The sequence below is a fragment of the Choloepus didactylus genome, chromosome 23 (genome assembly GCF_015220235.1).
Source record: "Choloepus didactylus isolate mChoDid1 chromosome 23, mChoDid1.pri, whole genome shotgun sequence".
Taxonomy (NCBI): Eukaryota; Metazoa; Chordata; class Mammalia; order Pilosa; family Megalonychidae; genus Choloepus; species Choloepus didactylus.
In genome coordinates this window covers 13,303,650-13,325,938 of record NC_051329.1, presented here as the reverse complement: position 1 = coordinate 13,325,938, position 22,289 = coordinate 13,303,650, and the positions used below count along the sequence as shown (strand labels likewise).

Genomic DNA, 22,289 nt, shown 5'->3' with positions numbered 1-22,289 from the left:
CTCCCGGGAGAAGCGTTATTCCCGTTTCACTGAACCAGAGAGGTCGGGTGACTTGCCTGGGGGCACACAGCTCAGGACACTATAGAACAGAGAATCTTGTTTCACCCCTGCCTTTTTTATCTTTCCAAGCAGTTTTTAAATCCCAAATTGCCCCACCCATTATGGGGTCTGGACTTCTAATCCAGCTAGCACAGGGTCGAAAACCCACCTCCTGTTTTTATAACTGAAGTTGTGCTGGAACACAGCCAGAACCACTCATTCACATATTGTCCCCTGCTCAAGAACTCCAGGCCCCCTTGCTTTGCTACTCATTGACTCCATTCATTCATGCAACAGTTCTTCACTGATCACGTAATTTTCAAGCCATATTCTAGGCAACAAGGACAAAGCAGATAACAGAAGAGGTGTGCCCTCACAGAGCTGATTTGAGTGCAAGGGCCAGATGGTTTTTAAAAAAAGTAAGCAGATGACAACAGAGTTCTGATGACAGCGAGTACTGTAGAGGAAATTAGAAGGGATAACTCAGTATACTCCTGAGGTGGGGGCAGTTCTACGTATGGTGGTTGGGGAACGTCCTTCTGAGGAGTGATAGGAGGGAGCCAGCCAGCCAGAGATGTGGAGAAGAGCCTTCGGAGTAGAGAGAGGGCTCAGGTGCAAAGGCCCTGAGGCAGAGATGCAGCTGGCGGGTTCAAAGCAGGGCCCAGCGTGGAGGCTGCTGCGTGAGGGGTGCCCAGCAGAGGGAGGGTCAGGTGCAGAGGCTATTGCATGTTCCTCCTGGCCCAGGGCAAGGCTATGGGGCTGGAGGGAAAATGGACTGAGCAAATGCAGTAAAGGCAGAGCCAGCTGGACTGGCCACTGGAGGGAAAGAGAATTCAAGGCTGGGGCACAGGTTTCCACCCTGAGCTGCCCGGAGGATGGTGCCAGATGACACCCGAGGCCCGGGGAGCTGGGGAAGAGCAGGTGGCCGGCGGGAGCACTGTGGATGTGTTCACCTGTGAGGACACCCCACGGGGACATCAGGCAGCTAGATCTGTGCGCGCAGAGCTCAGGGGGTAAGTCGGGGCTGAGCTATAAATTTGGAAGTCATCAGCATACGGATGATATTTAAAGCCTGCCACAGTTCACATTCCCCCACCTCCTCCCGTGACTTAATCATTCATAGGAGGGCACATTTTCAAAAGATCGGGGACCAGGAGAGCCCGTTATCCCCAAGTCAGCCCTTGCAAATAGGCCTCCTTGATCTTGGCCTTGCACACATAATCATCAGGCTTTAAAAATCACAGCCAGGAAAGTTCAAGCAAGCATGTGAAGTCACAGAATTTATTATTCAAAATATCCCTTTGCTGTGGTTCCTTCCAGCCTCCTGGAGACGGGAGGTTTTCTCTAAGCTCCTTCACCTCGTTCTTATTCCTTCATTTGTGTGTCTCTTGTCCTCTCCCTAAGCTTTCACTTTGTCAGTCATTTGTCCAGAGGTGTTGAAGGCCCCAGCAGCAGAAATCTGGGGTGCTGGGGTGGCGGTAGGGGGCTGGGCAGGATCCCCCACCCCAGGTTTTCTGCAGAGTCCAGGTGGGGCGGGCTGGCCTGGGGTGGGGGTTGTGAGGTGTGCTCTGTCCCTGTCCTCTTGAAGAGGCAGCCATCCCTGTTCAGAAGGGCACAGGCCTGTTGCTTCACCTGCTTGTGGACATGCCAGGGGGGGTCCCCGGGGAGAGGTTGAGATCAGCCGGAGCCCCGTCTCCCTGCGTGCCCCCTACCCATGCCAGCTGGTAGAGACTGAGTCCAGGGGCTCATCAAGGAGCAGGAATCGTGGTCCAGCTGACTCTGGATGGCGGCTCCTGGCAAGGGTGCAAAGGGCTGGCCATGGGGAGGGGGCCGCGAGGTATCGCCCCTCAGAAGGGCTCAGGGAGGTGGCAGGGGGCCGGAGGCAGGTCGGAGCAGGTGTGCCCCAGGCCGGCCCGCCTCCCGCCTGCCACCCCCATGCCCGAGCCCCACGGAGCGGTGTTTTGGAAATATTTCCGAGCGCTCCGGCAATCTCCTGCCCACCGTCTCCCCGTCCCCCAGGAGCGGCTGTCCGTGCAGGAAGGTACTTGCTCCCAATCCAGCTAAATTGTTATTGACTTGTGTCCCCTGCGTTCTGCAAACATTTCACTCAGCCGTCGCTGGCGAGGCCAGGGATCCCTGCTAGGGCTAACGGGGGAGCCAGCTGTGCCAGGCCACTTCTCCTGCTCTTCCTCATCGATCACGGAATTAAACTGACAGGGGAGAGCTTCAGACCGACTCGGGAGGGGAAGGGGCCGGGCCGGGAGTGGAGGAGGGTTCGGGGGCTGGGGCCAGACGGCCGGGAGGAGGGCGGCTTCCGGCCGGGGCCCAGCGAGTGGCCGGTTCCCTTTCTGGACGGTGGACCGGCCCAGCCCGCAAAGCCCAGGAACAGCCCAGGGCCTGGCGGTTGTCCTCGCTGCTTTCCTGCCACAGATGACGCGCACTAGTGGGGGCTTGAGGACAGAGGAGCTGAGGGGCCCTCTGGCGAGCCAGCGGCTGAAGCCAGCTCACGGATGTTTATTTTGCTGGCAAGATGGAGGAAAAAATGTTTTCGAATTAAATGCCACTGTTTACTATTAGAAGATTTGACCTAAAAATCAAAATTCTGGCCTGTCTTGGAAAACCAGGTCTGCTGGCCCCGGTCCACCTTCCCACAGGGCCGCCGAGGCTGAGCAGCAGCCGCCCCACTTACAGGGAGCCTGGGCTGTCTGTCTGCCAGTCTGCGGCCCTCCCTGTGGCACCCAGCCCTGAGCCTCCAGCTCCCTCAGCCCCGGGTGGAGATGTGACCCACTCCTCCCTTTCGGCCTCCTCTTCCAACCGGGGCCAAGGAAAGGCAGCAGGAGCTGCCTTCCGACCTTTCTGGGTTCTTCTTTCCCTTCTCTGCGGTGAGTCACCCCCAGGCCCAGGTTTTCCCAGCATCTGTAACTAATGCAAACACTTGTGGGATGGAGCCTGAAAGCTCCCACAGGCTTAGTTGGGCCCCCCACGGCCTGACCACAGGCTAAATCCACTGTAATCCAGGCTAGAGCGCCTTGACCAACCCCAGGGTGTGGGGAGCCACTGAAGCCACCACCGCAAATAGCCCGGGATGCCCAGAGCCTGCCACCGGGCATGTCCTGAGCCCTCGGCACCACAAATAACATCGGCAGGAATAGTGGCCGCAATCATAGCAAGGCCCACCCCAGGCCATTTGCACCAGCTGCAGTGGTTTTCCAGATGGTTCTCTGGGGCGGCAGGTTGAGAACACTGGTCCCTGGAGAAAATTGCTGATGGAGATGGGGCTGCTGCTGCACGACCTCAGTCCACGCTCACTCCTTTCCTTCCTGGGGGTTGCCTGGCATCTCCCGCTGCCATCAAGGCACACGGAACCACGGGGAACCTGGGCATCACCAAGGACAGCGGAAGCCCTGGAGCAGGCAGAGCTGAGCTCCAGGCCCCGCTCGGACCATCCGTGTTCCCGTGGCTTCTCCACAGCCCTAAGTGCCGTTTCCTCATCTGAAACAGGGACAACTGTGGGATTTCTGTAAGATGTCCCTACCCGGCCTGCTGCTGCCTGGAACCCAGCAGGTACCTGGGGAGTCTCCCCTGCTGGAGCCCCTGGACCTGGGGTTCCACTCCATCAGGGGGAGCCTCTCTTTCACCCTTGGCCTGGACTTGGGCTGCCGGGTTCCCAGTTTTCTAGGCACTGTGCCTTCAGCATGTGCCCCTCGTAGGACTCTTCCATGGTTTGCTGTTGCCCTGACTGGGCTGCTTGGGGTGCATCCCTTCTCACACCGAGTCCTTTTTGATGGGGGCTATTCAGAGAAGGGGGAAAGCCAGTGAGGACAGCGCCCCAATCCCAGTTCTGCCTGCCTGGAGCTGTGATATGGCTGCCGCATGTGGCTTTGCTCACATTGGGGCCCCCACATGGTGACCCAGCCCCTCAGGGTCCCTGCACACTCCACCCCCACCTCTTCCGCTGAAGGGAAGAGAGCTGCACCCCAGGAGAACTCTTGCTCCGGCATGGTTTAGCAGAGGAAACCCTTCACGTGGGCCTGTGTTTCACAATGTGCCAAGGCCTTGCGTGTCCTTCATCTTGGGGAGCAGCGGATTCAGGGGCCTCTAGAACAGGCCGACATCACAGATACGTGAGGCCTCCCTTCGAAGGGGAAGCCAGCATCCAGGCCCCATCAGCTCCTTTAGGCAGGGACACAGGCCCAGTGTGCCAGCTCTGCCCGTTTCCAAGAGAAACCAGAAATCCAGATTGTTTCATAAAATCTCCCTATTTTTAAGTATTTGTTATTCTTTTCTTTTATGTCAAACCATGGTGGGCAAGTCAGAACTCTTCAGAAGGCCAGCAGTGTGCAGTCCCTGCCCGTCCCATCCAGCCATCTCTTGTGACGGGTGCCTTCTTTTGGGGTCCTTGAGAAGCAGAAGCCGGGACAAGGACTTGGGCTCAGGCAGATGATCCAGGATGATCCTGGGAAGCAGGGAAGGGAGTGGAAGGAAGGGAGGAGAGGCAACCAAGGGGGCAGTAATGAGTGGGTCCTCTAAGAGCGGGGAGCACACACACCTCAGGACTGTCCCCAGGGGGACAAAGGGCCTGGGATGAGCAGCCATCAGCTCCCCACTGATTCACCTCAACCTGCCCTGGGCCTGGTCTCACACATCCCTGCCACCCAAGAAAGCCCCGGGCGTCAGTTGGCATGTCCTGAGCTGCCTGCCATGCAGGTGACCGCCAGGGTGGGTCACTGGCAGCGGCGGCTGCATTTGGCCAGAGCTGGTATTGCCGTCTCCATTTTATAGACGAGAGAAGCGGCCTGCCCTCATTGTCTCTGTAACAGGTGACGTTAACAGTGAGAAAGGCTAGCCTTTATCCAGTTTCTACCGTGTGCCAGGCACTGTTTTAAAGGCCTCCCATATATTTTACCTTTAATACTCATGCATCCTAGAAGGTGGGAACTCTTGTTCTTATCACCATTCAGTCGCTGCAGAAACCAAGCCCAGAGAGGGGGAGCCGCTTGCCCGAGGCCGCCCAGCTCGGAGCAGCCGGGTTTGCATCCTGGCAGCCTGGCTCAGAGCCCGCCTGGGTTCTCCTGGCCCCTCTCTCCTCCCCGTCCCCACTGTTCACGCCGGCCCCTTCTCAGGCTTCCTCTCAGAAATCCCGCCTTGCCCGAGCAGCTACACTGTCCCCCCAGCTTGCCTTTCCTCAACATTCTGCCTCCAGAACAAAACCCCATGAAGCACTTTCCCTTGTCCCCCCGGCAGCCCCCAGCCCACCCGCTCCCTCCTTTCTCTCCGCCTGCCTGTAGCACCAGCCAGGGAAGGGAGAGAGATGCAGGCTGGCATTCTGTCAAGGAATTAATTGAAAAATAAAATAATTAGATGGGAACTCCAGAAATGCAAAGTGGTGGTTGCTGGTTTGGGGGGTGGGGAGGCGGGGGGCAGGACTGGGGGGTTGTTGGGGGACGGCTGAGCTTTTTGTCAAGTTAATTTCTTGGGTATTGATGTTTGGTGACATTCACTTGTTGTTTATCTTCGGGTGCAGCTGTAATACTAAAAGAAAATGCACAGCTTGTTTCGTTTATTTATTTTACACCTTTCTCCGGTTCTGCATTATGTTTGTTTGGTGAAAACCCACTGAGGCTTTTGATGTCAAGGAAGTGGGATTTCAGCAGCTGGTCCCTGCAAGCAGGGCGCTTCTGGTGGTGGCAGCACAGGCGGGGGTTGGGGGCGGAGGGCTCTGGGTGGCCTTGGGTGGGAACTCGCGGCCTGATGCCCCTCCCAGGGGGCGTGTCGGGGGCACCGGGGTGGAGCCCAGCACTGGACATGAGCCAGAGAAGCCAGGCCCCCCATGAGCGCGGGAATGGCCCCTGAGTATCGGCCCACAGGCCCCGGGTACGAGCTCCTGGGCCTCATAGTCCCCCGGGGGAGCGCAGGGAGCACAGGTGGGGTTCGAATTGACCGCCCTAAGATGGAATCCTTGGACAGTACGTTCTAGCTGGGGGTCTCCTCTGGAGGCTCGCTTCTCTCTGCACCTCCATTTTCTCGTCTGTGAAATGGGCATGGGGATGATGAGCGCCATGTCAAAGGGCCCATCAGGTCTGTGTGTGTGCAACGCGTGCGTGTTTCCTCTCTCTGGCTGCCTTCCCCGTGCTCTGGGGCCTCAGTTTCCCCAGCTGTAAAATGACCCCCAGCGCCTCCCAGCTCTTCCGCTCTACAGTTCAGCAGTCGCAACCCCTACGCTGCTCCTCTGGGGGCTCCACTCCAGCCTGGGCGGGTCTGGTGCTTTAGGGGAGGCTCCCAGAGGCCTTGGGGACTTAAATCTGAGCAGGTGGCCTGTTTTCTTGTCCTGTTTCTCTCATCCTGGGAGGGTAGCTGAGGAAAACATTATTGCGTCTTGTTGCTGTCTACAAGCAGCAGTTTTATTTAAAAAAAAAAAAAACAAAACTTGGCGCCCTGGGACTCACTCATTCATTTAGTCATTCATTCATTCATTCTTCCATTTAACAAAAGGTTACAGAGCGCCTCTGAGTGCCAGGCCGCCTTGGTGGCACAGCAAACAGGACAGGCAGAGTCCCTATCCCAGGGGCTGTCCAGGTGGCAGAGAGGCTCTCCCGGGCTGGCCTGCCCTGCCCTGCCCTGGGCCGCTCTCTAAGAGGCTGTGCCACCTGACCAATGCCCAGGGGTGCCCTCCTGGGCCGGCCCACCAGAACACAGTTCATGCCAGGTGAGCGAGTGGAACAGCAGCCACCGGCCTGCATAGCACGTGCTCGTGCCATTGCCTGGTGTGGTCGCTCCTGGAACTCCTGGGGGGTGGGCAGTAGCTGCAGAGAGCAGAAGAGGGAGCTGGGGCTCAGAGAGGTGAAATGACTCACCCGAGGTCACACCACCCATCAGAACCAGGCAGGGCTGGAAGCAGCTCTCTCCAGTGTTTGGACTGGGGGTTTCAGAGGGTAGGAGCTTGTAGCCCCCACACTTCCTCTTTAATGGATTGTTGAGCAAGTAATCAAAAGAGGGGAGAGGTTATTTGGGGCTGAGATGATTCCAAGGAAAGATGGACATCCTGCGGGGAGGGATAGAGAGTAGGGATGCCATTCCAAGCCAAGGAACTGGGTCAGGCAAAGGCATGGGGGCTGGAATGGTTCATGCATCTTTAACGAGATGCCACGAAACCATCCGCACAGCTGCCTGCCAGAATAGTCGGCAAGGTAGTGTGGAGAGGGCCTGAGCAAGGGGTCACCTGGACCCTGGGCCTGTTTGCACTGTCTCCTCCTCCAGGAAGCCTTCCTGATCACCCGACACAGAGCAGGGGCCTCCCCCGTCACGGTGCCGATCGCCCTGGGTTGCAGTTGTCTGGCTCCTTCTCCATCTCCTCCCCTGGACCAGGAGCATCTAAGGTGGAGCGGGGCCTGCCCTTCTCACTGCCATCACCAGCCAGGGCAGGCACACAGCAAGTCTCTGCTGTTTAAGGGACTGAACACATGAAAAATGGTTCAAGACTGCCTTTGGCTTCATCCCGCTTTCTGTTTATCCTTCTGCAATCCACACTCCCTGAACCTCGGCTTCCCCTGTCATTCAGTCAGTCAGTCTGTCCGTCAGTCAGTCAGCCAGCACATGTTTATTGAGCATCTACTCTGTGCCAGTCAACATCAGGCCTGACTGAGCATAGCAGACCAAGGTCGCTGCCCTTGGGAGCTGACATTCCACGGGGACAGAGGCGACCTACAAAGTAAAAGATGTAGTTAGTGATAAGCGCAGTGGGGAATGAGAGGGAATGGGGCCCAGAGTGTCACTGAGGGAGTTTGGGGGTTGGAGGACTCACGATTTTCAGCGAGGAGGTTGGGGAAGGCCTACTAGCAAGGCGAGGCCCTGAGTGGCTTCCTGGGGAAGAGCCTCCAGGCAGAGGAGACAGCTGGTGCACAGACCCTGAGTGTGGGTGGGGGGCAGGGGGTGGGTGCCAGGGGCTGCAGAGCAGAGTGGGTGCGGGGAGAGTAGAGACAGGAAAGTTTGGGCCGGCAGTGGGGGGCACCCCCACTGGGCTCAGGCCAAGGAGTGACTTCTCTGGTTATGGCTCAAAGGGCTCCCCCAGGCTTCCGTTGGGAACAGATCCTGGGGGGAGCAGAGCGGAGGCCATTGGGAAGGCTGTTGGCGCACACCAGGCATGAGAGGCTGGGGGCTTGGGCCACGGTGCAGCGGCACAGCGGGGAGAAGTGGGCAGGCTCCGGGTCTGGCTCAGCGGCCGAGCTGACGTGAAGAGGGGGGTAAAACCGCCCCCTTGCCAGGCTCTCTGAATTGTGGTCAGGACCATGGGAGAGAACAAAAGATTCTGCACAGGTAAAGATGGTCGCGGCCTCCGCCCCTGCTGCTGCCTCCCGGGGACCCCAGTTCTCCCCCCAGCCAGCCCCGGCCCAGGGGGCAGCCACCATCCCGCTCCCCTCCCCCAGTTGTCAGCAGCTGGGGCCGGGGCATTTGTGACAGGCCTGCAGGCCCTATTTGGCTGCCCTTCTATTTCCCGGCTCTTATTACCTCCCCACAAATTCAATTTCCAGAGGCCACTGTGCGCCTCCAGAGCCCGGCGATTGTAAGGAAACCAAGGGCACCGAGGGAGGAAGGCAGCCGGCATCTGAGCCCTGGGCCGCCAGCCCCCCACTCCCGCAGCCCACCCCGTGCCCGTCTCCCTTCTCGTGATGAACAATGCTGGAGACAGCTGCCAGGCCTCGGGCACCCTGGGGTGGGCGGCCTGGGCTGGGAACTGTCGGCACGGCCGTCCCCTGCACCTTCTTCAGCCTCCCTGACCCGTGCCACAGGCCCCCCTGCTGCTCCATTCAGTCTCCCCTCTGTTGGCAGATTTTTCGTGAGCGCCCACCAGGCACCAAGCTGTGAGTGGGTAGAGGTGCCTGGCACACAGGGCAGGAGGTCGGAGGCCGGGCCTTGGCGACCGGGGGTCCTCCTGAGGTGCTGCTTGGGGCTCGCACGGGGGTGAAGGGCACTGTGGGGCAGCAGGTGCCGAGGTCTCCAGGGAGGGCGGGAGCAAGGGGGGCGGGAGCTGGCCCGGGGAAGGGCTGGCCCAGTGACGCCACCAAGCACTTGGGGTTTTCTCTGTGTGTGATGCAAAACCGTGGACTTTGTGGTCAAAGAGTGAGAGGACTTGATGCACATGTTTTAGAGGGCTCCGCGGCCTGCCGGCTGGAGAAGAGATTGGGGGTGGGGAGTCTGAGAAGGGGTCAGTGTCCAGATCGACTTTGGAGGAACAAAATGACAAAATAGACTCAGATAAAGCCTCTTGCCTAAGACCACCCAGAATAGAACCAGATTCTCCATCTCTGTCTGAGCCAAGCACTGTGCTCAGCTCTGGGGGGACCCCTGTGAAAAAGAGGGGATTCTGACAGCCTCTTTATAAATCAAGTGTTACCTGTGAATGGAGCTGCCCATTCACCAGTGGCTGGATCAGCAGAGGGACAGTCAGAGCCGGCAGGCCCATGGCCCAGCGCCCCTTCCATTCCCTTCCTGGGGGGTCAAGGGGACTAGCATGCCCCTCTACCACTGTCTGCCTCCCTGGCATATTCCAACCAGCACTAAAGACCTTCCTAAAAAATAGAAAGGATTTGCTGTGACGTGAGTTCGAATCCTGGCTCTGCCGTTTCCTAGAGAGGTGACCTTAGATTTAACTTCTCTGGGGGTAAGAGTTAATGATCCCTACCTGTGGGGTTGTTGAGAGGATTCAAGCCGAAGCACATAGTGGGTACTCGGTAAATAGCATTTGGGACCCAGAAGGCATGTTTTGCTGAGCCCACCTTGAGCTTTCATACCTCCACGCTTTTATTTGTGTTCCTTCCTCCGCCCGTCACAAACTCCTCTGCATTCTTCAAGGCCCAAGGTAAATAGCCCCTCCTCTCTGAAGCCACCTCTAATTGTTATTCCCAAACAGAATTGACCCTCTTCCTCCTCTGGAATCCCTGAGCTCTGCATTCATTCACCCAGCATTCATTGAACACCTACTGTGTGCCGGCCACTTAGTACACTGCTAGAGTCCAGGAAAACAGGAACCACGTCTGCTTGTTTCCCCAAACCTTGTCCAGCACTTGGCCCAGCCTTTCTGAAGGCTTCTAGTCCCCAAGCCAGGCGGAGATGTCACCCTGTGCCCACTGGGAGTGGGTAGCTAGTACAGAAGCCTTCCCCTCACCCTTTCTAAATGGACTCTGCTGTCTGTGGTGAAAGAAGGCATGAGAGGGGGCCAGGTGATGGGCAGGAGGAGGCAGGGGAATTTGGGGGGCGCTGGGAGAGAGGCAGCTTGCCCCCAGTGTAGCTGGCGACTAACCCACAGTATTTCTCTCCTCTCTCCTCTCTCGTGCTTTCTCTTCTCTTCCCCTTGCTCCTGTTGTCTTCTGCCTCTTCTCTCCCCGCTCCTTCCTCTGTCTCTTCTCCTTTCTCCTGCCACTGCCCTCTCCTCCATTCTCTCATTTCTTCCTTCTCATCCCTCTCCCCACCCCGTTTTGCTCGTCCCTTTTCCTCTCCTTCCCTCTCCCCATCATTTCTCTCTTCCTGCCTCCCAACCCTCTCGGCTGTTCTTTTCTCCTCTCTTGCCATCTGGGCTCACACAGAGCCCCTGAAGAAAAAGCGGTCTGTGGTGTTGGACGAGATCCTGGAGCAGCTGGAAGACAGTGAAAACGACAGCGAGTAGCAAACCCTTCAGCTGCGCCTGGCACTGCGAGGGTACGTGGTTCTGGGGCCCTGGGGACTGGGACGCCGCTCCGGCTTCTGCGCGCCTCACCCCCATGGGCTGGCGGCGGGGGCCATGCTGCCCGAGCAGCAGGGGAGACTGGGACGGACAGCAGGCTCCTCACCCTCCAGGGGGCCCAGGTGAGTGAGGACAGGCGGCTCCGGGCGCCTCGCCCACTGACGCATCCTAACAGATACCGTGCGCCTGCGCGGTGCCCGGCTCTCTGCAGGGCAGTGGAGGGCCGGGGAGAACGGGCCCCAGTGCGGCTACACAGGGGAGCCCCTTGGGCGGGAGACAAGGACCTAGAAGCAAATGAAAACCAACTGGCACCTGTCCTGTCAGCAGCTCTCACATCATTTCTCCCATTTGCTGCTCCCAGCAACCCAGGGAGAGGAAGATCAAGTTGTGGAGGGATTTGAGACCTGCTCAAGGTTGCACAAATACACTGGGAGCGTGAACTCTTGCACCCACTCTCCCCCACCCTGGGAGCAGCCGAGCCTTGGGGGGGTGAGGGGCAGGCTCTCTGCTATAGAGCATCTGCATTTGGAACTGCCTCCTCCGAGCTCAAGCTGGGGGACCTCAGGCCAGTTCTCTAACGCGCCCCAGGCTTCAGCTTCCTCCTTGCTAACTAGCTGCCACCTCATAGGGTGTTAGGAGTAAATGCAGCAGTCCCCAAGGAGTACCAGCACCATAAACCTCAAGAAGCACTGTGATCTGCACAAAGCACCCAGCACGGTGCTGGGCCCGTGGCAGACGGCTCCACAGGCCCAGTTCTTGCTCTCACCTTGAAGACTGCTGAGCCAGGATGCCTGCCCACGTCCAACCAGCCAAGGAACAACTCACAATTCCGCTGGGACTTGGCCCTCCTCCCCCATCCTCGTCACATGGGATCGGGAGCCCAGCTGAGCGACCCAGGGCATCCCCTGGCCCTGCCGGCCACCCTAGGAAGCCCCCGGGCACCAACTGCATCGGGCATCAAACCTGGACCCTGTCTCCAGGGTTAGGCCAGGCCGTGTCGCTGATGGTGGGCTCTCTGCTCACGTGCTGGGGCCCCAAAGTGCCATGCAGGCCTCACCCCAGCAAGTGTCCAAGCTGCGTGTTCATGCTTGTGTGTGTGTGTGTACATGTGCATGTGCTTGCACACACCTACTCTGGCCGGAAGATGCAATAGGAGCTGGAGCCCAACTGCCCTGGGCCTGAATCCTGGCAGAGCCCCTGCCCAGCTGCGTGGTCTCAGGCCAGCAACACCCCCTGAGAGTCTCAGCTTCTCTTTCTGCCAGGACCGAGGAAGCTTGGGGCCTGGGGGCTGAGCCCAGAGTGTGAGGCCCGGGGAGCCTGAGCAAGTGAACCTGCAGGGCACGGCGCTGTACGGACACTGCCAAGGCAAGGAGGAAGGTTCTGGCTTCTCCACTGTGGGCACAGACAGTCAGCCTGTGGGAGTGAACAGACAGTCAGACGAGGCCTGGAGGGCCAGGATGAGTGACAGTGGGGCAGCCGCAGGAGGGGTGGTGGCCCCGGAGAGCAGGCTGCCCAGGCCCCTGACGCAGAAGGCCCAGCCTGGAACCTCAGCTCCGCCACCTGCTGCCTGCATGACCTGCAGGGAGGGTCTCAGCCGCTCTGAGCCTCAATTTCCAGATCTTTAAAGAGAGCGCAAGGAGAAGTCCTACCTTATGGGATACTTTTACAGATTAAAGATAAAGTCATGAATGGAAAGCCATTCGCAGCTGCTTCATGCTGAATGAATGCTAAAGTGACTGTAGTTACCACTATCGTTCTTGTCGTTCAACAAGAGGGGACAGCGTGGGGCTACACCCAGTGAGGATCCAGGTAGTTGGGGCCAGGATCGTAGAGCAGGCTGCTGGGCACCCAGGTGGAGGCCCAGTGCAGGACTGAGACTTGCCAGAAAGCGGGTCATGGCGGAAAGGAGCCTGTGTATCCAGGAAGGCCTCCTGGAGGAGGTGCCGTCTCCCCACCCACCTCAGAGCTGGCAGACTGGGCATCCCACTGACCAACTGGCCACCCCTTTGCAAAGCTTAGGGGGAAAGCCAGGTCCAGGAGAATCATTCACCGTGTTATTCCTTGCTCAAAGCCAACCCCCAGGTCAGCTGGTAGTGGTTGCTGAGGTATACCACTGGGGTTCAAGCCAGCTCTTTCCCCCAGCAGTTGCCTTGAGGTTGTTGTGCCTGTTCTTAACTGTTTTGATTCCGGGGCTTGTCCAGGTACAGGGACACCATCGCCATAGCAGAATTGTCTTTTCCAAAACCCAGAAGCAGAGGCCCCGGGGAGGGCCTCTAGGCCAGTCCACAGACTGACTCATTTTAAAGCAAGGTCCTCAGCAGCCCTTCCAACCAACCCATGTGGTGGGTTCCCGTCCAAGCCTGCAAGGCCTGTCTCCCTCTTCCCCTGAAACGTGAGCTGGGGCATCCCCAGTCTGGTTTGCCCACTGGGCTGGGGAGCTGGGAGGGTCAACAGACCAGAGTTAAGCTCAGACTCCAACGCAAGCATCTTGTCCCTTTGTGAAAGGGATGGGTGTGTGGTGATCGGAGAAAGGACCCAGGCCAGCCGGTGTGTCCTCAGTGCCCACGGCCGATGCTCACCCTCGTCCACTCATTCCTTCATCCCGCAGATGCTGACTCGGTGTCCCCCTTGTGCCCGGCCCCGTGCTGGGCCAGGGACACCAGGGCAGACAGCCGTGTCACCCCCGCATGCCCCATGAGGCTCGATGGAAGGCCCTGGACCCCCGCGTGTCACGCAGAAGGCACTTTCCAGCGGCTTCTGCCCGTGTGTTTTTCCTCTTCTTTCACTGCTTTCTCCATTGTTTCTGTCTTCTGTGGCCAGCCGGCGCCTCGCAGCGCCCGTCTGTGCTCCGCGGCGTCGGGGAAAGGATTAGTGCAAGCCGAGCATGCAGGCTTTGGTGAACAGAGCTGAATTTGGTCTCAACATCTAATTCAATTTGTTCTGCCGGGATTGAAATATGAAATGGTTGCCAGTCACACGTTCAAAGGCGGACGGGGCCGGGAGAACGAGAGCCTGCTGAAATTTAAATTTTAATGAGAATGACTTTAACCCTTTGGTGCACCCGGCCGAAGTGGAGCACACCCTCCCATCCCGCACAAGAGCCTCTCAGGTTATTTCCGGGGGCCGCGTCGCTTCTGCCGAGCTTCAGTTTGGCCACAGTATTAATAAAAGATTAATAGAGCACTCGATTAACAGTAATTTGTTTCCCCGTAATGCCTCCGCGGTTGAAACCGGCACCGTCCCACAGAGTGCTTGTCCAAAATCTCCCGGCGCCTCCCCACCTCTGCACCGTCCCGGCTGTAAGTGGCCGTTGGTGTGGTCGTCGAGTGCCTGTCGTCCCCGTGCGGCCTGGAAGCCCCCATTGCGTGCACAACACCTACCCTGCACCTGGCGGACAGTGGGTGCTGCCTAACTATTTGGAGACACAGTGGGTGACTCCCGTCCTCACCCTCGCTGTGAAGAGATGGAAACAGCCTCAGCGAGGTGAGTGACGTCCCCAAGAGCATACGGCAGAGGGCCAGCCCCAGAGCCCCACCTAAAACCACTAGTGGGCACGGTTCTCCCAAGAAACAGACCCCACAGGGTGTGTGTGTGCACGTGTGTGCAGAAGGAGATTTATTTTAAGAAATTGGCTCACGTGATCATGAGAACTGGCAAGTCGGGAATCCACAGGGCAGGCAGGTGGCGTCTTCTTTCTCCTGCCTAGCGGACGCCCGCGTTCTGCGCCTCGTGCTCTCCATGCTCTCTCCAAAGCGGCTGGGACGGGGGGACCTGACCCTGCAGAGCCACCAATGCGCCCCCTCCTCCCCTCGCCCCTGCGTACCCACCTGATAGATGAGGAGACTGAGGCCCAGAAGGGCAGGTGCAGCTTGGACTGGCATGAAGGGTTTCCCCTTTTTATCTGATGATGCTTTTCCCCATTTGGTGACTTGTCCCAGAATTATTTTTTGTGTTTAAATGTAGTGAGAGGCAACCAATCCTGGGTGGATGGGTGGGCGTGGCAGCTCAGTAGGGCTGTGGAGGACGCCAGGCATTGCCCTGACATCTTGGGGTTCCAGGGTAGAGAGTGGGGGTGATGGGGCAGGTCCTGTTGTGCATTTGAGGACAGTTGGCCCCTGGGGGCTGAGCCCTGGGCCTCATCCCTGGGTGCTCATAGAGGCTCTGTGGCTCTATGAGCCCCCAGGAGAGGTTCAAACCTAAGACACCCTCATTCATGCATCCAGCAGGTGGCACTGCCCCAGCCTCGAGGAGCTGACAGTCGAATGGTGGAGACAGACGGAGCATTTTCTCCTCTAGGGCTAGCTGGAGGTGCTTCCTATTCAGGGAGGGTCTGGAGGGACCCAGGAAGGGCTCCCTGAGGAGGTGGCAGGAGCAGAGACAGGGAGAGGGGAGAGAGAGCCTCACATGGGGCAGCAGGGGCGAAACAGCAGGAGCAGGCAGGACCCCACGTCCTCCAGGACCTCACCGTCGTCCACTCGACAGGCTTGGGCTTTGGTGCTGAGTCAGGGAGCAGAGATGCTCGTTCCAGCTGCTGGGTTGAGACTGGGCTGTTGAGGAGCACAGGTGGAAGCTGGAGACAAGGGTGGAGGTGATTGTAGTGACCCATGGGAGAGGTGGTGGCGACTTAGCCCAGGGAGGTAGCAGTGGGCTGGGGTGGGGGTGAGACGTGTCAGATCCTAGACTTGTTTTGAAGGTGGAGTCAGTGGGATTTACTAAAGGGTTGCCTGAGAGATGAGCAAAGCCAAGGTTGATGCCAAGGTTGGGGATTAAGCAACTGGAAGAAAGAAGTTAGCATGTGCTGAGATGGGGCGGAGTGCAGGAGGAGCTGGCTCGGGGGAACGCCGGGCTTGGGTTTTAAACATTGTGTGTGACCTTGGAGAGGGCTGTCAGCCATACCACTGGAGGTGAGGAGCAGCCAGGCACAGGTGTGTCTCAGCTCAGGAGAGAGGTCTGGGCTGAAGCAGAAGGGGAAATCTTTCTTTCAGAAATCTCCAAGGCCATGTGGGGAACTCACAGCCCTGTGTAGACAGAGCTGAGAAATCCCAGCTTGTAGCTCAGAAGCTTTAACTTCATTTTAAAGCCACTTTTAGATGGTTTTCAAGTTCTTTTGGCCCAAGAACCCTTTCTAAAAATAGACGTTTTCTTCAAAACCCAACGTAAAAAACAGACAATGCAGAACTGTTTCATTCAAAGTTGGGGTGAAAGACCGGCTTCCCCACACACACATTTTCACTCTTCCCCTGAGTGCCTCAGTGGTTTGAAAATCACTGATCTAAACATATTTCACCAAGCATGGAGCATGGGCCTCGGTGGGATACGAGATGACTTTAGGTGACAAATGTTTTTTGTTTTTCTTTTTTCATTTTTTATTAATTATGAGTTTATTATCATGTTATTCCACAAATGCAAGTATATAACTAGCCCATCAAACCTGTGATCTCATCAAGCTGCTCTAAGGAGGAAGTAAAAACAATAGTGAATTGGCAAGCAGAAAAAAGAACATAAATATAATCAGGTAGAAGTGAAGAAGTGTATGAATGATCTAAACCAAGTGTCCCCAAACTATGGCTCAAAGCCCAAATCTGGCCCACTGCCTGATTCTGTAAATACAGTTTTATTGGAACACTAGTATGAACTATCTGGCCCTTTACATGAAGTTTGCCAGCTCCTGATCTGAGCCAAACCCCTCTACTTTTACAAGTTGGAAAGCCACACCCAGGGAGGGTGAGCATGTCGCACAGTGGCAGAGCGCCCTTGTCGTGCTCGTCACGCTCCCTCTGCATGTCTCTGAGGCCACTTTTTCCGGGTGACCTGCATGAGCCAGCCCCCCTGGGTTGGAGCCCACTTGGCAATTAGCAGCAGTGTGATCTCGAGCAAGCTCCTCACCTCCCTGTGCCGCAGTGTCCTCTTACTCGGAATCAGCAACACGTGGGGACTGAATGAGCAGCTGGGAGCACCCCCCAGGGGCTGGCAGTCGTTACCCCAGCCTCAGGGTGACAGCAGTGTCCCCACACCCCGCAGGCTCGTCCCATCGCCCCCCATCCAGAAGGCCAGTGTGTTCCCGTAGGAGCCCCGGCCCGGGCCTTCTGGGCCAGCCGCTGGGTAAAAGGAGCGCTGCAGCCTCATTACAGCTTCGCCAGAAGCCAGGCCCCAGTCCCCTCCAGCTTCCTTATTAGAGAAATCAGACGTTTGCCCTTTTGTGTCTGGCTTATTTCACTCAGCATGGTGTCTTCATGGTTTATCCATGTTGTCGCGTTTATCAGAACTTCATTTCTTTTTCTGCCTGGATAATATTCCATTGTATGTATATGCCACATTTTGTGTATCCATTCATCTGATGGAGCCTTGGGTTACTTACACCTTTTGGCTATTGTGAAAAATGCTGTGACAAACATCAGTGCACAAATATCTGTCCGAGTCCCTCCTTTTCGTTCTTTGGGGTATATACTTAGAACTGGGAATTGCCAGCTCAAAGGATACTTATGTGTTTAACTTTCTGAGGAACTGCTGAACTGATTTGCACAGTGGCTGCACCATTTTACATCCCCATCAACAATCCAACAAAGGGTTCCTATTTCTCTGCATCCTCCTCAGCACTTATTATTTTCTGTGTTTTTTTTTTTTTTTTTTTTAATAATAGCCATCCTAGTGGGGGTGAAGTGGTATCTCACTGTAGCTTTAATTTGCATTGTAATGACTAATGACGTTGAGCATATTTTCTTATGCTTATTGGCCATTTGAATATCTTCTTTGGAGAAATGTCTACTCAAATATTTGGCCCATTTTTTTAATTGGGTTGTTTGTCTTTTTGTTATTGAGTTGTACAAGTTCTTTATATATTCAGAATATTAAACCCTTTTCAGATATATTGTTTCCAAATATTTTCTCCCATTCTGTAGGTTGTCTTTTCACCTCCTTAATAGCATCCTTTGCACAAAAGTTTTTAATTTTGATGAAGTCCATTTTATCTGTTTTTACTTTTGTTGCTTGTGCTTTTGGTATAAAATCTTAAAATCTGTTGTCTTCAAGGTCCTAAAGATATTTCCCCATGTTCCCTTGTACGAGTTTTATAGTATTAGCTCTAATATTTAGGTCATGTGTCCATTTTGAATTAATTTTTGTATTTGGTGAGAGGTAGGGGTCCATGTTCGTTCTTTTACATGTGGATTTTCAGTTGTCCCAGCACCATTTGTCAAAGAGACTATTCTTTCCCATTGAATGGATTTGGCACCTTTGCCAAAATTTTTCTCTCTGGACTCTTCTTTTCCTTTGGTCTGTTTGTCTATCTTTATGCCAATACTACGCTGCTTTAATTGCTGTAGCTTTGTAGTAAATTTTGACATCAGAAAATGTGAGTCCTTCAACTTTGTTCTTTTTGAAGATTGTTTTGGCTATTCAGGGCCCCTTGCAGTTCTATTTGTATTTGTGGATCAGCGTTTCCATTTCTACAGAAAAGATTTTGCTGGAATTTTGATAGGGATTGCATTGAATTTGTAGATCACTTTAGGGAGTATTGACATCTTAACAAAATATTGTTTTCCAGTACATGAACATGGGATATTTATTGTTCCACTTATTTAGGTCTTCTTTATTTTCTTTCAGCAGTTTTTGTAGTTTTCAGCATAAGTCTTTTACCTCCTTGGTTAAATTTATTCCTAGGTATTTTATTCTTTTAGATGCTATTTATTTATTTATTTATTTATTTATTTATTTATTTATTCTTTTAGATGCTATTGTAAATGGAATTGTTAATTTCCTTTTCAGATTGTTCATTACTGGTGATAGAAACCCAGCTGACTTCTGCATGTTACTCTTGTGTCCTGCAATTTTGCTGAATTTATTAGTTCAAGTAGCTTTCTCATGCATTCCTTAGAATTTTCTATATTAGGATTATATCATCTGCGAATAGGGATAATTTGACTTCTTCCTTTCCAGTATGGATGCCTTTTATTTCTTTCTCTTGCCTGATTGCTCTGGCTAGAACTTCCAGTACAGTGTTGAATAACAGTAGTGACTGGGCATCATTGTCTTGTGTCCAGTCTTAGAAAGCTTTCAGTCCCTCACCATTGAGAATGATGTTAGCTGTGGGTTTTTCATAAATGTCCTTATTATGTTGAGACAGGTCCCTTCTATTTCTAGTTTTCTGAGTGTTTGTATCATGAAAGAACGTTGGAGGTTATCAAGTGCCTTTTCTGCATCAATTAAGATGTTCATGTGGTTTTTCCCTTCATTCTATTAATATGATATATTACATACATTGATTTTTTTATGTTGAGCCATCCTTGTACTTCTGGGATAAATCCCACTTGGTCATGACGTATAATCCTTTTAATATACTGTTGGATTGCATTTGCTCGTATTTTGTTGAGGATTTTCGCATCTATATTCTTAAGGGATATTGGTCTGTAATTTTCTTTTCTTGTTTCCTCTGGTTCTTAACCCAAAAAATGTTTAAGGCCACCATTGGACCCAAGTGATATTTGTCAGTGAAAAACCCCCAAGGAAACACAGGGTCGTGTAGCTCACATATGTGGATGAAATGCTGATTTCTCCATATGACCTGGGTGGGGGGGGTCGTCAGTAAAGGCCTTCCCCATTTATAATCGTTTCTTTTTCTCCGATCTTCAGGAAGGTTTTCACTGATAGGGCAGGGTGTGAGCTTTCTAGAGCTGCCATCACAAATCAGCACAAACTTGGTGGTTTAAAACAACAGAGATTTGTTCTCTCACAGCCTGGAGGCTGGAAGCCCAAAATCAAGAAGTCAGCAGGGCTGGGTTCCCTCCGGAGGATCGGGGAGAAGACCCCTCCTGCCCCTTCTGGTGCTCCTCGGCTCGCCACTGCTCTGTCATTCTCCACCTCTGTCTTCACTTGGGCTTCTCTGTGTCTCCCAAACCTCCTCCCTTTCTCTTAAAAGGACGCTTGCCATTGGAGTTAGTTTGCCCCTGCATAATCCAGGATGTCCTCATCTTGAGATATTTACCCTACTGACATCTGCAAAGACCCTTTCCCCAAATAAGGTCATGCTCACAGCTTCTGGGTGGGCACATCTTTTGGGGGCCTCCACCCAACCCACTGCATTACCAATTTCTTTGCAAGTATTTTGACTGGAATACAGCAAGACAGAGCTGGTCCCTGCCCTCGTGAAATCCTCAGTACGTTTGGGGAGTTGGCCAAGTGACCAGGTAGTTACAGTGCAGAGAGAGGAAAGGGGGAAAATGCTGGTGGCCAAGAGAGCCCAGAGGAAGGGCAGGGAAGGCTTCCCGGAGGAAGTGGCATCTAAACTGAATCCCAGTGGGTGAGGGTGAGTAGCAGCCACATGGATGGCTGAGGTGTAGACTTGCCCCAAGGGCAGGAGGGAACCCCAGAAAGTCTATAAGTAAGAGAAGAACAATGCAGAGTGGCCCACCTCTGCCTGGGACCACAGAGCCAGCCAGCCCCAGGGAAGAACCTCCTACAGCGTATCTTTTATTCCTTCTGCAAGTCCGCTGGTGCCCCTCCCTACCTCTGCAGAAAGAATGTCCTCACCCATCGCCTAGAAAACCCTCCTTTCTCCTGTTCTCTTGCTGGCAAGCGCCCAAGACACAGTTGCAGCCGCCTGCCCTGCATCCTAAGAGGGGGGCTGTCCCCACTCCAGGGGTCCTGAGATGAGTCAGCGGGCAGCGAGTGGCAGGCAGCTGAGAGCATGCACATAGTGGGTGATCAGTGAACATTTGCTTCATGAGTGAACTTAGGTAATCAGTGTATAAAGTACAGGAAAGGTCTGTCTCCCTTTCTCACTGGGCTGTGGGGAGGGCTGACCGAGCAGGCAGACACTATGCCCCATTGCAACTGTAAATGCTCTTTAGATTGCAAGAGATGGAAGAATAGTATTTATTTGCCTTTCAAGCAAAGGTCTGAAAGTTAGTGCCATGTCTGACTCTAGAGAATGAACACGGGGATCCGGGGCCATGGTGGCGGCGGTGGCCACTGTCACTGAGCCTAACTCTGGCTGGTACCTTGGAGGCAGCCCTCACTGCAGCCCGATGAGATGGGCCATTGTCCCATTTGACAGAGGAGGAAACTGAGGCTCAGAGAGATTAGCCCAAGTTCCAGGGCCAGTAAGTAGAAGAAAACAGGGACTCGAACTCTCCTTTCTCTGCCCACAATAGGGCAAACAAAAGATAAACAGTGTTATGCAGGGAGTGGTGATTCTCCCCACACAGGAATGAGAGTGGGGAAGGGCCTTGTTAAAACTCAGATTACCAGGCCCTCCTCGGACCAGCTGAGTTCGTTTTAAGGGAGGTGAGGCTTGAGGCTCTACATTTAATCAAGTGCCCCAACCTGACCCCTGCCATTTGTCTGTATTCTGGTTTTGTATCCACTGATTTTAAGGATACATGTATACATTTCCTGCCTTCAAATATCAAATTCTTTGCCATAAACATGGAAAATACCTACTTTTTAAAGAGTCCTGATAACATTTTTAAAAGAGTACTATATGTGAAGCTGCCAAAGAAAACCTCAATAAATTCCAAAAAGTGGAAGTGCCAACCACATCCTACAATGCAAAAAAAAAAAAAAAAATTATGTCAAAAAAATAGGGAAAAGAAAGCCCCTGGAAATCTCTCTCAAACAACCGGAGTCAAAAAATAAACCCTAAAATTGCAGAATATTTACCATATCACAGTAACAGAAACTGTGTTATCAAAATCTGTGGTTCTAACAGCTAAAGCTATGCCTAGTGGCAAATTCATAGTATTGAGTATCTACTACGTAAACCCCAAGTTCTGCCAGTTCTAGCTTGTATTAGTTATCTGTTGCCACAATAATGCTGCTTAACAAACAATCCCAAACCCCCATGGCTTCAAACAGTAAGGACTTAGTTTAGCTCCTCGGTCAGTCAGGTGAGCATTTTTTGGTCTCAGCTGCAGGTTGATGAGGCGGCTTAGCAGGTCTTGGCTGGGTCCCCCACCTGCCTCAGGCTGGCCGTCAGCTCATCTAGCCGTCTTAGTGCCTCCTCATCCTCCAGCGGGCCAGTGCAGACTTATTCTTGTGGCACAGGCAGAGGTACAAGAGAGGAAGGGCTTTTTCAAGCCTCCCTTATGTCAAGTTTTCTCCTGTCCGGTTGGCAAAGCAGCTCATAGTGGAGACGCCCAAGGTCAGTGTGGGAAGGAGCCACAAAAAGACATGGATGGGGTGAAAACTTGGGACTATGAATCAGTCCTTCTGCCCCATGCCTCTTAAGCGTGCCTTGCATCCACCCACCTCCTGTCCTAGCACCAAGCCAGCTTGATTACGTCCCGCACGTCCCACGCCCCTTTCACCTGACTGCCCCTTCAGGTGTGGACACTTCCTCTGAGCATCTGCCCCCGGGCTCAGCAGCCCACACAGCTGTGAGCTTGTTCAGAGCAGTGTCCACATGCAGGAAGCACCCACTGAGTATTGGCTGGAATCCACAGAGCCCCAAGTCTGGCCTTCAAATCCCAGCCAGGCAGGTGAGTTCAGCCTCTGGTGGCTTGCCGTCCCACGTCATCCTCTGGGAGCATGGAGCACG

At 54.3% G+C, this 22,289-nt stretch overlaps 1 protein-coding gene across 2 annotated transcripts in view; it reads left to right on the top strand.

Moving 5' to 3' along the window:
* RBM19 (RNA binding motif protein 19) overlaps positions 1 to 22,289 on the top strand; it is a 149,023-nt gene that overhangs the window by 116,572 nt on the left and 10,162 nt on the right. The window contains exons 24-25 of one of the 2 annotated variants that reach the window (XM_037816980.1): positions 10,620 to 10,731; positions 13,365 to 13,897. In XM_037816980.1, coding sequence (XP_037672908.1) covers positions 10,620 to 10,699 — 80 coding nt within the window. In that variant the 3' untranslated portion in view covers positions 10,700 to 10,731; positions 13,365 to 13,897. Of the gene's footprint in view, positions 1 to 10,619; positions 10,732 to 13,364; positions 13,898 to 22,289 lie in introns of those variants that run through there. The other variant, XM_037816979.1, reaches the window with a different exon arrangement.